Genomic DNA, 17,028 nt, shown 5'->3' on the forward strand with positions numbered 1-17,028 from the left:
CTATAATAATAATCATAAGATATTCATACTAATTTTTAAAACAGGGTTCCTCATAAATTTTGAAAAGTTCTGGAGGGGTTCCTTGAGTTTAAAAAAGGTTGAAACCACTGCTCTAACTGTTCAGGGAAGCAGAAAAAACTCATGTTTTTCAACTGCCGTGTCAGATTTAATTCCATAGTTCATCCAACCACAGGCATTTTTAAGTTATTTACAGACATACCCCATTGTCTAAAACCATTTAACTATGAAAGCTGGAAGAAAATATATAGACTTATCAATGGCTCTTATTCAAGTTCCCCTGGAATGCAGATAGAAAGGCCATTTGGTAACACCAAGGAAAACATACTTGTGCCATATATATGGAAGGCTAAAGTAGGATGGTCACATTTAAGAAAATATTGTGGCTACTGCATTATATAAATTTTGGATACATATGGGGACATATTGTGGCTGTTACATTAGGAACACAAAATAATTCGTTTGCTTATGAACTTCAGGATTAGTCAAACCCAAGTACAAACAAAATCAGTTCTCATGCTGTTATAATATTAGTCATTTGCTTGCAGACTTCCCGAACCTCCTCATTATGTCATTTTCAATGCTCCAGTTCTACTGCTTTCACTTGGAAAAGTGTTCAGCACTTCCAAAAATCAGCCTCTTGTGTTATGCCATCTTAAAAGGCCCAACCTGTACACAACTGTGACCTATCCATGTCTATATTATCATTTTTTAAAAATTTTTATAAGGCAAGATATATCTATGGTGCTATTTTCCTGAAGATTACTACTGAGATGAATTTGTCGGTATGTGATGGGAAATGTTGATGCATGCCATGCCCACAATGCAGGAGCCTATTCTCACCTTTGGAAGAGTCATCATAGCCTATTCTCTTAAGATTCTCCCGCACAATTTGCTGATAGTCTACTACAGCTTTGGAAGTGATTTCTCCACATAGCAAAATCATTCCAGTTTTTGCCACACACTCTGTAAAAAAAGTATCAATGAAGTAAAATGAAAATTACTGATATATACATTTTGAAAGTGTATTTGGTTCTACAAATAATATGGAACAGAAATTGAGGCCGACTAGACAAAAAACACATTATGGAGTTGCATCAATTATTAAGTCTGATGTTTAGACTAATTCTAAACCTGTCTTCTTACTAACCACAGGTTCTTGTACACTGTGACACTTTGAGATGGATCTCCTGTATTCTCCACCTACTTGAGACCATTCTGGCTGCCTGAGAGTCCCTGTGTAGAACTGGAATTCCTGAAAGTGCAGGGCAAGCAAAACTGCTCTGCCTGACCTCTGGCATAAACTGCCAGCCAAGAGGGGGCACATCAGAATGGACCTACATTTCAGCTATCACCAGTTGCTATAACACCCCTTTGGGCTCCTGGGGAGCCAAATAGATTATAGGCTTTTCAGACATGACTGTGTGTAGCATCATTCCCCTCCAGCTGCCTGTTACAGTCACGTTGGGTATCTTAATGTGGTTTAGGGATACTGTAAGGGCTGGTTTATACTACAGACTAAAGTATTGCATAGACATCCCCAAGTTAACTTTAAACAAGATAGCTTGGGTATCAAAAGCAGCATAGCCTCAACAGCCCTGAATCCAGCTGGGGCTAATTTATCCCATCACTTGACTCATACCAGGCTCCTTGCTGCTGCAGCTAGACCAATTTAGATACATAACCTAGCTTGGGTCTCAGTCTACAACGCCAACTTCTGCAGTACTGATGAAGTGCCAAGGTAAGGGTGCTCACCTTTTGACCAAGAACTTAGGGGCTAGTGCAGGGGTGGGTAAAACATGGCCTGCAGCCTGGATCTGGCTTAACAACAGATTTGATCCAGCCTATGGGTAGAGCTGTGGGCAGAGCCAGCTGGTTCCAGAGCCCTGATGTGGAATCGGCCTCCAACTCACTGGCTCTGTCCCGCAGGCAGCTGGAGGCTACGGCCACCATGTGGTGTCAGGCAGGCAGGCAGGCAGGCAGGCAGGCAGGACTTCCACCCAGTGGCATCAGCCCTTGATGCAGCATCATCATCTGCTGACCTACGCGGGATTTCTACTGCAGCAGGTGGGCAGGCGGCAGGGTCAACTGTAGACACCACCAGCAGGTTCAGGAGCCCCAACATAGAATTTGCCAGTGGCATCTGCAGCTGACACTGCTGTCCTCCCAGCATGGTGGAAGCTCCCACTTGGAGCCCTTACCTGGAGCCTGCTGGCAGAATCAGTTCTGGACCCAGACTGAGCTTCTGCCTCACCGAGTAGGCATCAGTGTTAGCTGTGGCCACCAGAGGCCGATTCTGCATCAGGGCTCTGGAACCAGCTGGCTCTGCCCACAGCTCACACTGCTGTGTGTCCACCATAGTGGAAATCCCAGTCTGGGTCCACAGCTGAGCTCTGGGGTTCCTGGTGAACTACAGCTCTAGCTGGGTTCTGGAGAGAGGGAAGGGGACAGAGAAAGAGGAGACTCAGGAGATACAGGTTCCATTTTTGGCCTGGCCACTGGCCTGCTAGATGACCTTGAATGAACCACTTCCTTCTTTGTGCCTCAGTTTTCCCATCTGTGGGACAGGGAAAAGTATAGTGATATCCTCTGAAAAGCACTTTGAGATCAGCTGGGGAAATGCTATGTAAGAGCTGCATATATTATATCAATACATTTACCTTTATTCATCAAGCTATTCATCAGAAATAATGAAATCAGGTTTGTTTGACCAGCCCTGTTTTCCATGAAGCCATTTGATTTATATGAATTCTACTCCTGTCCTTTTATTGATTTCTATATCAGAATGTGCCATTATATTGCCTGCCGGGCAGTCACCGTGTAAAGATGTATACCCCAATGTCCTGCTGACATTCACTGGCCCCTTGGGGTGGCTGTGCCCCTATGGTTGAGCTGGGTGAGATCTGGTGCCCCTTCTTTTCCTGCCTGCCACGACTTTGATGATATAGAGATTCATAAAAGGAAAGTTGTGACTGCCCATCTCATGCCCAGATCAATCGCAGGGGCTGCCCGGTGCCCGAAGTCTGAGCCCAGAAATGAAGAAAGGACCAGCCTGGGGCCAACTTTCCGATTCCTCGTTTGTTTGTTTTTTAAGTCCTTTGAATTTTGCCCTTTTCTTCTCCCGGGTGTCTTCAAGATCTGGTGCCCTGGTGCCTGGGGCCATTACCCTAGGATCTTCAGCGGTCCACCTTCCCGCCCTGGTTTCTTCCCCAGGATTTTAAAACCGAACTGCAGAGGGCTTAATTGCCAGCAAAGCCGCTTAAGTAGCTGGGGATTCCCTCCGGAGCAATCAGCTGGGGACGGGGCACAGTCCTCACTGCTCAGGGTTTCTGCCCCATCTCAGCCGTGGAGCCTCTTTGGGGACCCTGGGTAGATGCCTGGCCTTGGTCTGGACTCTTCGATCGGCCAAGGGATGTCCCAGGAGAGAGACAAAAAAAAGTACAGAAAAAAAACTTGCTGCGGCAAGCAGTTCAGGCAGATCCCTCGCCTCCAGCATTTCCAGGGTCTTCCCTGGATTCCCTTATGGCCCCTGGCCTCTTCCACCCTCCCCTTCACTCCTGCAGTGAGGGTGCCACTGCTTCTTCCGAATCAGACCAAGGGCTTACCCACACTTCTGGCTCCTCGGTTCCTCATCTCTGCTCCTTTGGTGTCTCTCCTCCTCCGGGTCCACCCCCTAGCCTCCAGATATAGCTCGCACTGTGGATTGGCTCCAATTCGATTCACCTGGTGCAGAGGTAAAGCTAGGCTGGTGCAGATCAGGAGCTCTTGTTGTAGCATGGACATCGCAGCGTGAGGTGGTCCATGTCCCTGGCCGGGAATACGCCCTCGGTGCGTGCCCTCCGGGCTCTCACATTGCCAAAGACTGATGTTAGGCTGATACTTTCCTGAGTCATTTCGCTTGCCCATTTTGAAAACCATTCTAGCTATAACACTCATCTTTTAATGTTTTGGGTTTCCCCTGTATTTTTTGAGTTTTATTAAGAAATAACACCAAAACCTCAGGTATCTCCACAGTGAACTCTTTTAGAACTCTTGGGGACAAGTTTCCAAGCCTGCTGATTTAAAATATTTTATCTTTAGCAGATGATGTCCAACATGCTCCTCAGTATACAATGGGGTTGATCACTTTCACTATCCATCACATAGCTGGCAAGTCAGCCAGCAATGCAGTAGTCCTTGACTTTAGGAAGGCTGACTTTCATAAACTTAGAAGGCTTGTTCTTAAGGCCTTGAGAGACCATGATTTCACAGGGAGGGGAATTTGTGATGGGTGGTTGCTCCTTAAGGAATTGATCCTAGATGCACAAGGGGAGTCCATCCCAACCCATAGGAAAGGTGGTAAAGGAGCTCAACAACCCCCTTGGCTCAACAGGGAACTCATGGACCTCCTACATTTAAAAAGAGAGGACCCAGAAAGTATTAGTTGACAGAACTGAATCAACATGGCACTCAGTGACTAGTGGTGTCCCCCAAGGCTCTGTTCTCGGACTTGTACTCTTTAATGTCTTCATATCCAGAATCTGGATACTCAGTTTTCTGGACACTGGTGTCAGAAGTGGACTGGCTAAGTTCGCTGATGACACCATACTTTGGGGGAAAGTGTCCATGCTTGAGGATAGGCTGGTGATCCAGGCCGACCTTGATAGGCTTGCAAGGTGAGCGGATGAAAACCTGATGGCATTCAATATGGAGCAATGGAAGGTGTTCCACCTCGGAGGAAAAAAAACCCCCATCACACATATAGGCTCAGCAATGCTACACTCACTAGCACCGTGACTGAAAGAGACTTGGGGGTCATGACTGACCACAAGATGAACATAAGCCACCAATGTTATACCACAGCTGGTGAAGCGAACAGAACTCTGGCTTGTATCTATCGATGCATCTCAATCAAGACCCAGGATGTCATCCTCCTGCTATATTCGGCCTTGGTGAGGCCGCAGCTGGAGTAGTGCATCCAGTTCTGGGCTCCACAATTTAGGAAGGATGTGGAAAAGCTTGAAAGAGTCCAGAGGAGAGCCACATGCATGATCAGAGGGCAAGAGAACAGGAATTACAAGGAGAGGCTGAGAGCCATGGGACTCTTCAGCCTGGAGAAGCGCAGACTCAGGGGTGACTTAGTAGCAGCCTATAAGTACATAAGGGCTGTACATCAGGATCTGGGGGAACACCTGTTCACCAGAGCACCCCAAGGGATGATAAGGTCCAACAGTCACAAACTCCTGCAAGACCATTTTATGCAGGACATAAGGAAAAACTTCCTTACTGTCCAAGCCCCCAAGGCTTGGAACAGACTCCCCACTAAGCTGGTACAAGCAGCTACTCTGGACACTTTTAAGAAGCATTTGGATGCTTATCTTGCTGGGACACTTTGATCCTAGCTGACTTCCTGCCCCTTGGGCAGGGGGCTGGAACCAATGATCTTACAAGATCCCTTCCAGCGCTAATGTCTATGAAATGGTCTTGAAAGTACATCAAGATCCTAATATGATACAAATACATCATCCTGCTTTTCTTCAAATGCAGAACAGAAATAGTTATTGAAAACTTTTGCCTTTTGTTTCTTGCTAAGAGTTTTACTATTTCTATCTAGAAATTGGTCAGTATCATGAATCGGATCCTCTTTTTTACTTAAGTGTTTGTAAATTCATCATCAGCCTTAGTTTTTCCAGCCATGATTTCTCCCTTATGTCATCAGATTACCTCTTCTATTTTCTACATTTCAGAACTTCTAATTTGTATTGATTGCTGTCAGTTTTCCTTTCTGTGATGGGCAAACTGAGTTATGCTCAAGCTCTTAGCATAACTTTAGACCTTCCCAGAACTAAGCAATTAAATTGTACAGAGTGCCTTATAAGGCACTAGGAAAAATGAGTGCTGTGATTGGTATGGTGGGCGACCAGGTACAGTAGTTTCCCTAGGAGGAAAGGAAACCAAGAATGGAACAGGATTGGAATACCTTATCTAAAAAGATGAGGTAAGAAACTTGAGGATTGGACAATTTGAGATGAGAAAGTTACAAAAGTAGCGGACAAACAAAGAGACAGCACGTGTTCTGTGTTGCCACCTTGGGAAGACAGGAGCAATTTTGGACTTCTTGTTTTGAGTAACAAGGAATCCAAAAACTAACATCCCGCAGACCCAGCAGAGGATCTGAGGCTGGTACCACCAAAGGTCACTGCTGCAATGTCTGATGGAACTGCTTGCCAGGTTGTATTACAAGGATAATAAGCTTGTAATAAGCCATGGGGTTACTAATAAAGTTCACCTGATACCAAATCGGATGAGGGACCATGTCAATCTCTAGTAAAAGGAATCCTGGGGGCAACACTTTCCCTATATATTATATTTTGCTGTCTTATTTCTTATTGCTGTCTTCACTTGAATACTATTCCAGAATGTGCTTTTAGCTTTGGCTGTCTAATAAATAAATCCTTGAATGCAGGATGCTATTTTACACATGCAGACTATTTCTTTCTCTTTCATTAATTGATATAAGCAGTACTTACCACAAGCAACCTTCGCATCTGGATCAATGCTGATATGAGCATCAAGAACAGCATCGCTGATCTGATCACATATTTTATCTAGGGAAAAAGTAGAATGGTATTATAAAGTTTCTCCCTGTAACAGTCATTTCTGAAAGCATAAACATGATCAACAGGAGTAGACAGTGCAATATGCCATCAGGCTGGAACCCTAGATGCAAGTTTGACAACTAAAATGCTGGAAGGGATCCATGACTGGGGCTGTCCCTAGGGAGGTGTGAATTAGGGCAACTGCCCCAGGCCCTGTGCTTTGGGGGTCCCCATGGAGCCGGGTGAAGCAGTGGCAGTACGGAGCTGAGTGGAGCAGCAGCTCTGTGTCCAGCCACTCTCTACCTCCCTCCTCCTCCTCTCCCCCACCACTGGAGACACTGCTGCCGCTGATGGCAGCGACAGCTTCTTCAGGTCCTGGGCTCATGGTGTCGGGGGGGCAGGACCCTGCATAGGCTGATTTGCCCTGGGCCCTGCACCTTGCTTGGGTCATCTCTGTCCTTGACTGCTTCCATCTCCCACCTCAAGTGCAAAACTGCAGACAAATCAGATCACAGAATCCTAGAAATTAAGGGCTGAAAGGAACCTTGAAAAATCATCAAGTCCACCCCCCCTCTCTGGGCAGGAATAGTGCTGAGATCAAATGATCCCAGCAAGGTGTCTTGAAGACTTCCAAGGTTGGGGACTGCACCACCTTCTTGGTGTATCAGAGTCATTTCCAAATACCTGATGTCTCCCAAGTTATGATGCAGTCATCAAAAAGGAAAAAAAAATCTCTTCAAATGGCTTGGAGAATTAGTTTCAGTGAAAGGCAAACTACAAAATTTTGTACCTTTGGTGCCTGCCACTTTAAAGACTGGAGCAGGCAGCCACCAGGTGGCTGGCTGATTGCAGCAGCCATTTTTAAATGCAGGCCAGCTATATAGAGAGGGCAGTTGGCTGCTAACAAGGGAGGCAGCAACATCAGCTGACTGAGCGCCTGCTTGGGGACCTGGAGATAAGGGAAACGGCTATGGGGAGGTGCAGGCTCCTGTGGTCCTGGGCATGATGTGAAACTGCACCCTCATGGGGAAGGGTGGCCTGGTGGAGATCCTAGTGGCATGGGAGCCCCCAGCAAATGCCAGACCAGTTACCTCCCCAGTGAAAGGTGGAAAGGGGCACCTTATAACCCCAGTCCCACATCCCTGGTGGTGTTCCAGCAGAACAGGGGAAGCCCAGGCTCATTAGGAGCCCTGAGGCAGAGTCCAGACCAGAGGAGGGTCCTGAAGCCATGCCCAGGCAGTAGGGTAAAGCCTGGGGGCATGAGTAGAGACCCTGAGAGAGAGGGATAACACACTCACCCTGTGAGTCCGGTGCGTGAGTAGAGGCCTTGAGAGAGGGGCATAGTGAATAGGGAAGAGGCCCAGTGGGAAACATGAAGGCCTGGCGAGGGGCCAGGAGCAAAGTAGGCTAACAGTTGTAGAGTCACTCAGCAAATGTTCAGGTGAGGGCAGCAGGAGATGCCCAATAGACTGTGCTGGGGCTGACTGAGGTGTGGAGAGACAAGCCTGAAGCCAGAGAGGCTGAGCGGTATGAATGTGGCCCAGGAGAGCAGGCAGCATGAAAGAAGCCGGCAGAGTGAATGGGACCCCAGTGAGAGAGGAATAGTATGAGAGTGGCCCTCTGGGGTAGTATTGTAGAGCTACAACTGTGTACCCAGTTTACTCTAGACCTAGGCTAAAGAGGTAACACACAGTGGAACATCTGTGAGGCACGGGGCATGTACAGGGTTGGCTGGAGAGTGCACTTATGGCCCTAGCCATCCAGGCGTACAAAATGTAGTCTCCTGCTCAAGTAATAGCTGAACTTTATTTTCCTCAAGGCATGGCAGGAGAGTGGAGCAGGCAGACTGCCCAGAGACAGGGGAAGCCTGGAGGTGGGTCCTGGCCGGAAAGGAAACCCTGTTACAGCTCCCAATGAAAAATGTTATTTAATGTAATGGTAATGAAACTACTAAATTCTCTGGGGCAGTAACTGGTTTTTAATTGGCTGCAGAATTTGGTACACTAGGGCTTCTTGTATACACCACAGGGGTTTGCTTCAGTTTAATTCTCTCTAAATTGAAGTGGTAGGTTTTTAAAAACACCACTTCAATTTAGGGAGAATTAAACTGAAGTAAACCTCCATAGCATGTACACAAGGGTAGGGCCCAATCTTTACCTGCCCCTCTGGCGGTGGGATGAGCAGAGAGGGCAAGCTGCCAACAGGTCAAGCTTTCCCTGAGCTATGGGGAGGGCCAGTGATTCCCTCCATGGCAGCACCCACACGCAGGCACCCATCCCAGGCTGTCCCAGGGGGCACCACAGCCATGGGGGGAAGCACTGTGCCCCCGTGCAGCTCCGACAGGCAGGCTGGCTCTGGTGGGGGAAGGGGGTGGAAATCAGGCTTGCCATTTTTTATTTATTTATTTTTTTCCTTCGGTAGAGCCTGCCTGCACGCGCTGCTGCCAGGCTGTCTGTACAGCCCCTGAGCTGCATGGGGCCCAGTGCTTCCCTCTGTGGCTGTTGCACTTCATTAGGTAGCAAACTAAAACTCCTTGGATGTGTTTTATTTTTCTACATCCCAAAGTCATTTAATGCACAATACATCCCTGACAGTGTAAACAGCAACGCCATTGAAGTAGCGCAAAAGGGCACTTAAGCCACTTTAAAGGCCAATTTTGTGGTGTGTACAAAGGCCCTGGGATACTAACCCACCTGGAGCTTCTACTTACCACAGGTCTAGGATTAACTACACCTCCAACCCTTCTGTGGCCTTTACAAGGGATCACTCCCAGGCACAGGCAACTGTGGAAGGGTGCATGTACCCCTCAAGATTTCTTCACCAACAGCAGGGTGTAGGGCATAGGGCTGTAGCCCAGCCAGAGCCAGGTCCCGGTAGCAATGTGGGTGGTAGTGGTGCAAGTTCTGCACTGATGGTGGGATGTGGGGCTGCAGCCTGGCCGGAGACAGTGACCAGCAGCAGTGGGGGTGCTGGTGGTAGCAGCACAGAAGCTGTACTCTCCCACTGTCAGTGTCTTCACATCTCTGTCCTCTACCAATTACCTTTCTCAGGATGGAAAATTGTGTTCTTCTAACTCCAGACTGCTGTTTTAGACTGAAGTACCTCTACAATTAACTAATTATCCCAGCAGCTCTGACTGTAGATCAACAGCTAAGCACAGCACTGTTTATTTCGTATAAAATATGGCGGAGAAAATAAAACTATAATGCCAATCTGACACTGTAACGGACAAACTGAGTTACGCTGAGGCTCTTAGCATAACTTTAGGCCTTCCCGGATATAAGCAATTAAATTGTACAGAGTGCCTTATAAGGCGCTGGGAAAACTGAGTGCTGTGATTAGTATGGCAGGCTAATCAGGTACAGTAGTTTCCCTAAAAGGAAAGAAAACCAGAAACATAGTAAGATTGGAGTACCTTATCTAAAAAGATGAAGTTAGAAACGTGAGGATTGGACAGTTTGAGATGAGAAAGTTACAAAAGTAGTGGACAAAAAAGAGACAGCGTGTATTTGTGTTGCCATCCTTGGGAGACAGGAGCAACCTTGGAATTCCTGTTTGAACAATGAGGAATCTAGAAACTAACATCCCACACACCCAACAGAGGATCTGATGCCAGTACCACCAAAGGTTGCTGCTGTAACATCTAAGGAACCACTTGCCAGGTCCTATTACAAGGAAGAATACTTGTAATGATCTTGGGGGTTACTAAATAAAGTTCACTTGATACCAAATCGGACAAGGGGCCATGTCAATCCTTGGGAGGTCTCTGATAAAAAGAATCCTTGGGGCAACAGACCCAGTATTACCTATCTTCCATGTGGGACTCCAGCAGGTCTTTGTCTCACAGATGGTCCCTGTTGTCCCTCAGATCAGGGTCATTCCTTTTTTTAGTTCAAGGTCCTTTGTCTTACCAGACCTATTTGAACTGAGTAATATCAGTCAGTAATATTAGTAATAGGTAATATCAGTCAGTAAAATTATTCCCCAGTAAGAGGAAATGTCAAAGGGCTGGGCATCTCCATAATCTGGGGCAGGAGTGTAGGGGGCAGTGTACAGCCCATGGGTCGGATCTGCCCTGCTAACAGATTCAATCCAGCTGATGGGTGGATGGTTGCCAACTCACTATATCAGCCCTTAATATGGCAGCATCAGCTGTGGACCTGGGCGGGGCTTCTGCTGCAGCTGGCTAGCGGGTGGGTGGCAGCATCAGCTGTGGACACCACCCAGAGGTTCAGAAGCCCCAACCCAAAACCTGCTGGTGGCATCCGCAGCTGATGCTGTGGAGCACACTTCTAGCGCAGTGGAAGCTCCTGGAGCCTTGACTTGGAACCTGCTGGCAGTATCAGCTGTAGACCCAGGCAGGAGCTTCTGCGGCATGGCTGTGGACAATGCCATCAGGTTCCACATCGGGGCTCCAGAACCTGCTGGCTGCACCCACAGCTGACACCACTGTCTGGGTCCATAGCTAAGCTTTGGGGCCCCTACCCAGCTACAGTTCTGGACAGGTTCTAGACAGAAAGGGGAAGACAGGCAGAGGAAAGGAGGCGAGAGGCGGGGAGAGAAAGGCGCAGATGGGGAGGGGAGAAACTTCAAAAAAGCTTTTGAAGTTATGATGAAGTTCTTTTTGGTCATCAATGATCATGGTATTTTTCACATAGTACTTGGTGTAATGATAAGGGTTATATTTTCGAGATAGTCCCTTACAAGGGAATGTCTTATCACATGAGGAATTTGAACATGATCCCTGAAGAAAAAGAAATCAAAATGGAGGCAGCCACGTGGTCTGTGCTAGAGGAACCCCATGCTGTGGTATCATTAAAAGGTCTGTTCTCTTTCTCATTCATAGTTGTGGTTATTCACTGTGGGACCTAAATCATTACATGGTGTTAGCAGTGGTGAATGGGGAAGACTGGATGGATCTGCAGCACACTCAGCAAGGAACAAAGACATCTGCAAGTACAGTACCCTCCCTGCAAGGCAGAACTGTAACCAGCTCAAAGACAGTTAACCATGGATGCATTACAAGCCCCTTCTTGCCTTTTGCTGTCAGGCAATATAGCTGAGAATTGGAAAAATTTAGACAAAGTTTTGAGTTGTATTTAGCTGCTATAGGAGCAGAAGAGAAAACTGATAAGGTTAAATCATCCATTTTCCTGTGTGTGGTAGGGGAAGAAGCTCTTTAGGTGTACAACAACTTTACATTTGCTCCAAGCCAAAACATGAAGTTAAATGAGATATTGAATAAATTTTGAAGAATACTGTGTGCCAAAATGCAATGAGACTTTTGAGAGACGTAATTTTTTATGTGCATGCAAAAACCAGATGAAAGCATAGAGCATTATATTGTTAGAAATATTATTAAAAATGTATAATGAATAGAGTGTTGTTAGAACTGCACAGTTTGTATCTCCTACCTGGTAAGAAGAAACACCACCAAGGACATCTTGCTAATTTACTATCTTTTTCCTATAATAAATCACACATACCTTCAAACTCCCTCTTCTTTCTCATGTAGATTACAGAGGCTGTGATTTAATTGGCTGTGTCCTTGAGAAGAGAGAGGGGTTTGAACTTTTGGTAACCTGGAGAGCTTTCTAAGCATGCGTAATTAGCTAATGCATATATGCCTATCCGCCCCACATACTTAAGTAGTTAATTATAATGCACATGCAACGGATGACGTGACGTCATTTCATGTATGTTTGTATGAACCGGAAATGAGTTGTAAGAGTTCCTGTTTCTGCACACGTGCCCAGGAGAGGAGGGATAAAAGCGAGTTGAGAGGTTTCCTCGGGGGCAGAGTGGTCTTTTGTCTTCACTCTGACCCTATTTGCAAATATATCCTTTGTGTTGCGAATAATAATTCCTCAGGCACACATTGTTAGCGAGCCTCCAAAGAAACGAACCACGATTTTCATATCAATATCACAGAGTTAAAAAGGCTGAGCAAGACCTGTGTTTTGGGGGACTTAACGGATTCTCTGATCAGGGACAGAATCATTTGTGGCATTATAGACAATAGATTGAGAGAGAAGCTCATACAGGAAGGAGACCTATCCCTAGAAAAAACTGAATGCAGCTGAGGGCGTCGTCCATCCAATATGTAGTAAAGACAGACAGAAAAGGCCACTTCAAATGGAGGTTGCCCCAGCTACCACAACTGCTACTCAGGGGCAGATGGAGTACAGGCAAGCATGCAGCCGGTATGGAATGCAGCATGGCTCCAAACAATGTGCTGCATTAAGAAAACTCTGTTTTAATTGTGGGAAGAATAATCATTTTGCCAAATGTTACAAAGTGCAAGCCCCTAAAGTCCAGGTGCATATGGCTGAAGATACTCCAGAGGAGAATATTATATAGATACAGTAGAATCAAGCAGAGCTACTGAGGACTGGATCCTGCCACTGGAAGTGCACGAGATAAAGATTCCATTCAAACTGGATACCGCGGCTCAGATGAACATTTTACTGGAGCAAGATTATAAAAGGCTGAAAAGTAAACCAAAACAGGCCTACAAAAGTAAACATAACTACCTAATTCAGGAGCGAAGATACTGGTCAAGAGAAAGTGCCTAGCCTGCCTCAGACATAAAAATGTGGTGTACAATTTTGCATTCATTGTAGTGCCTAAGGAGGTGACACCTATTTTGGGCCTAGCAGCTTGTGAAAAGCTCAATTTGGTTAAATGGGTGCTTGCATTAGAACACTCTGGCTTGTGTTACAGGGACCTTATCTTGGAATATCAAGACTTGTTTCAAGGCCTTGGTTGCTTACAAGGGGAACTTACAATTCAGATAAATAAAGAAGTCCCCCCAATTATACACCCATGCAAAAAGGTGCCTTTTGCCCTTTGTGATAAACAAGGCAGAGCTAAAAAAGATGGAGGAAGCCCAGGTAATACAGAAAATTGAGCCAACAGAGTGGGTGAACTCCCTAGTTATTGTAGAAGAATAATGGACAGCTTGGATCCAAGGGATCTCAATAAGGCCATAAAAAGAGAACATTTTCAGTTGCTCACCAAAGAAGAGATTATGGCTCAGTTTGCAAATGCACTATTCTTCAGTAAATTAAATTCTTCTTCAGGATCCTGGCAACTGAAGTCAAGAAGAAAGTTCTAAATTACGTACATTCAGTACTCCATTTGGAAGGTATCAATTTCTGCGTTTACCTTTCAGTATAGTTTTAGCTCTGCAGGTGTGTGTCAAAGCTATACATATGATTTATGAGCATATTCTATGTGTAGACACCTCTATGGATGATGTCATCATCTGGGGCTCCACCAAGGAAGAGCATGACAGGCTCTGAGAGGTGTTGGACGCAACTAGGGCTGTAAATTTGAAACTAAATGGGCAGAAATATATTTCTGGCTACAGAATTGACATTATGGGAGACATTATTTCTAGAAAAGGCGTTAGAAATGCGTAGCTTGCATCTTGCACCTGATAAGAAAGAAATACTGCCCAAGGCTCCTTCCTCCCCAGCTTCTCCCTAGTCTTTCTTATGCTGATTGCAGTTTCTCCCCCGGTCCCGCCTTAGCCTTTCTCATGCTGATACAGAAGCTGGAATTCAATTGACTGTAGCCTTGAAGTGTAAACTTTTGGTGAACTGTTGTGGTCTTTGAGCATGCTTAATTAGCTGATGCATATTTACCTCTCTGCCCTGCATACTTAAGTAGCTAATTATACTATACATGCAATGTATGTAGTGATGTAACTACATGTATGCTTGTATGAAACGGAAGTAGCTGTAAGAGTTCCGGTGTTTGCACACGTGCTCAGGAGAGAGAAGATAAATTCCACTTGCAAATACCAATGTGGGGTCAGAGTAATTTGAGTACCTGACTCTGCTCTGACCTTTGTTTGCAAACAAATACAACCTTTTATGCCGGTGGCTGAGTGTGTGTCTGTGATACTTTGCGAGCCTCCAAAGAAACGAACCGCCTTTGTGCAACAAAGGGGTAAAACCAGATGAGGAAAAAAATTCAGGCTATTGAAGTGATGCTACACCCCCAGGCAAAAAAAGACTTTCAATGCTTTTTGGGAATGGTAAATTATGTTGGAAGGCTCATACCAAACCTGTCTACAACAGCAGCATCTCTAAGGATACTTCTTGAGAGTAAAAATGAATGATGCTGGAATCCAGAACAGGAGGAAGCATGGAAGGCATTGAAGCAACAATTAATACAAGAGCCTGTATTAAAACTCTGTACCCCTGGGAAACCAATACAAATATCAACAGATGCTTCACAGTCAGGATTAGATGCTGTGCTACTGCAGAATTTTGATACTCTATGGCAACCTGTTGCGTATGCGTCTAAATCACTAACTGAGGCAGAAAGCAAGTATGTACAGATTAAGAAAGAGTTGTTAGGAATTTTGTTTGCATGCCAGAGATTCACAATCAATATATTTATGGGCAGAAAGTGAATGTAGAAACAGACCAGAAGCCCTTGATAGCACTGTTTAGCAACCCTCTGAACAACTGTACCTTAAGGATTCAAAGAATGATGATTTAAGCAGCAGAAGTATGACTTAATTGTGAACTACACACCTAGCAGGTTTCCATTTGCAGCAGATGCGCTGTTCAGGGCAATAGCCTCTACTGGACAAGCAGAAAAGACCTCTGAGACAGATGCAAGCCTGTATCAGCTTGATTGTTAGTTCACTGCCAATTGTGGACAGGAGGCTACAACAAATAAAAGAAGGAACTGAAAAGGATCACTCACTGGGGATCCTGAAAGAAATGATAACTTTGAGTTTCCAGAGAACAGAAGCACCTGTGACTTGGGTGTGTGGAACTTCTGGAATTGCCAACACTTCCTTTCAGTCATTGAAGGAGTTATTTTCAAGGGCAGAAAGTCATAATACCACAGACCTTTAAAAAAGGAATGCTACAGAAGATCCATGAGGGACACTTGGGCATTGAGAAATGCAAGAAGTGAGCAAGAGAGGTGATATATTGGCCAAGGATCAATCAGAACATTGCTAATACAGTTGAAAACTGTTCCGTCTTCCTGAAATTCAGACCCTGCCAGCAGACAGAACCACTAAAGCCTCACCCTGTCCCACACAGGGCTGCTGAGAAGGTGGGCACTGATCTCTATGTGGAACTCCAAGGTGTATTTAATAGTTAATGGTTATTACTCCTTTGTATCCAGAAATTTGTACATTGCAATATACCAGCAGTCGCTCAGTGATAGCTTGCTTGAAGGCCATATTTGCAAGGTATGAAATACCAGATGAAATATTCAGTGATAATGGGCCACAGTTCTCCAGCGCAGAGTTTAAGCAATTTGCCATGGACTGGGATTTTTGTTATCATGTCAAGCCCCAGTTTTCTCCAATCGAATGGCCTTGCAAAGCAATCCCTTCAGACAGTGAAAAACCTAATGAAAAATGCATTGGACAGTGAAGGGGACTTATATAAAGCACTAATGGCTTATCATAGCACACCTCTGGACAATGGCTGGTCTTCAGCACAGTTGTTAATGGGCTGGCGGATATAGTCGAATCTGCCCATTACTAACACATTATGGCTCCCGTGTTAGGACTTTCCAATAAGGAGAATGAAAGATCAGAAGAAGAAACAGAAATACTACTTTGGTACAAGAGGTTGTGAGCTCTCTCTACTAAAGCTAGGTGATAAAGCTTGTCTGAGGAATTACTTGTCAAACACAGGACCAGCAGGATATGGTGAAACAGCTAGAGCACCCACGGTACTATCTAGTTCAGACAGACCAAGGAGGCATGCTTTGATGTAAGTGTCGAGACCTACTAGTGCTTCCACTTAGCTCTTGGGCATCGGGAAGAGATACATGCTTGCATCAGCCTGAGTTAACGGTTCCTAGTTCTTCCTCCTCATCCTCAGAAAGTGAAGAAACTAATGATGCAACAGAGACCCCTCAAACCTCCAATGAGGAGCTGATACTCTGGAGATCTAGGAGGCAGGTGAAATGGCCAGAAAGGCTCATAGCATTCTGGGAATAAATTAAAGGGACCTAAAGAATAGGAAAGTGAGTGGTAAAGACTCACTCCAGACTGAAGTGCTGGTAACCTCTCCTCTGTAGGTTATGGATTGTTTGGTGTGGTGGTGGTTTTGTCTTGTATTGTTGTTATGGAGTTTTTGTTGTTATATTTTGACGGTTATTCATTTATTTTTGAAGGGAAGATGTAGCGATAAGGGTTAGACATTGGAGACAGTCCCTTATAAGGGAACATCTTATCACGTAAGGAATTTGAACATGATTCCTGAAGAGTAAAGAAACATGGTCTGTACTAGAGGAACCCTGTGCTGTGGTATTATCAAAAATCTGTTTTCTTCCTCATTCATAGTTGTGGCTACTCAGTGCAGGACCTAAATCATTGCACTCGGATGTTGAAGATTTGCTCCATGGTATTTCTCCCTGCTCTGAACCCAGCTTTTTCTTCTGCCAA

General features: G+C 45.4%; 1 protein-coding gene across 2 annotated transcripts in view; it reads right to left on the reverse strand.

Moving 5' to 3' along the window:
- Nucleotides 1–17,028, reverse strand: part of LOC149868658 (S-adenosylmethionine synthase-like) — a 48,442-nt gene that overhangs the window by 22,836 nt on the left and 8,578 nt on the right. For both annotated transcript variants that reach the window (XM_090038969.1, XM_090038967.1), the window contains exons 2-3: nucleotides 6,528–6,605; nucleotides 862–984 (exon numbers count right to left, since the gene is read on the reverse strand). In XM_090038969.1, coding sequence (XP_089895095.1) covers nucleotides 862–964 — 103 coding nt within the window. In that variant the 5' untranslated portion in view covers nucleotides 965–984; nucleotides 6,528–6,605. The remainder of the gene's footprint in view (nucleotides 1–861; nucleotides 985–6,527; nucleotides 6,606–17,028) is intronic.

This window comes from Crocodylus siamensis, chromosome 3 (genome assembly GCF_052110815.1).
Source record: "Crocodylus siamensis isolate JL-2025a chromosome 3, ASM5211081v1, whole genome shotgun sequence".
NCBI lineage: Eukaryota > Metazoa > Chordata > Crocodylia > Crocodylidae > Crocodylus > Crocodylus siamensis.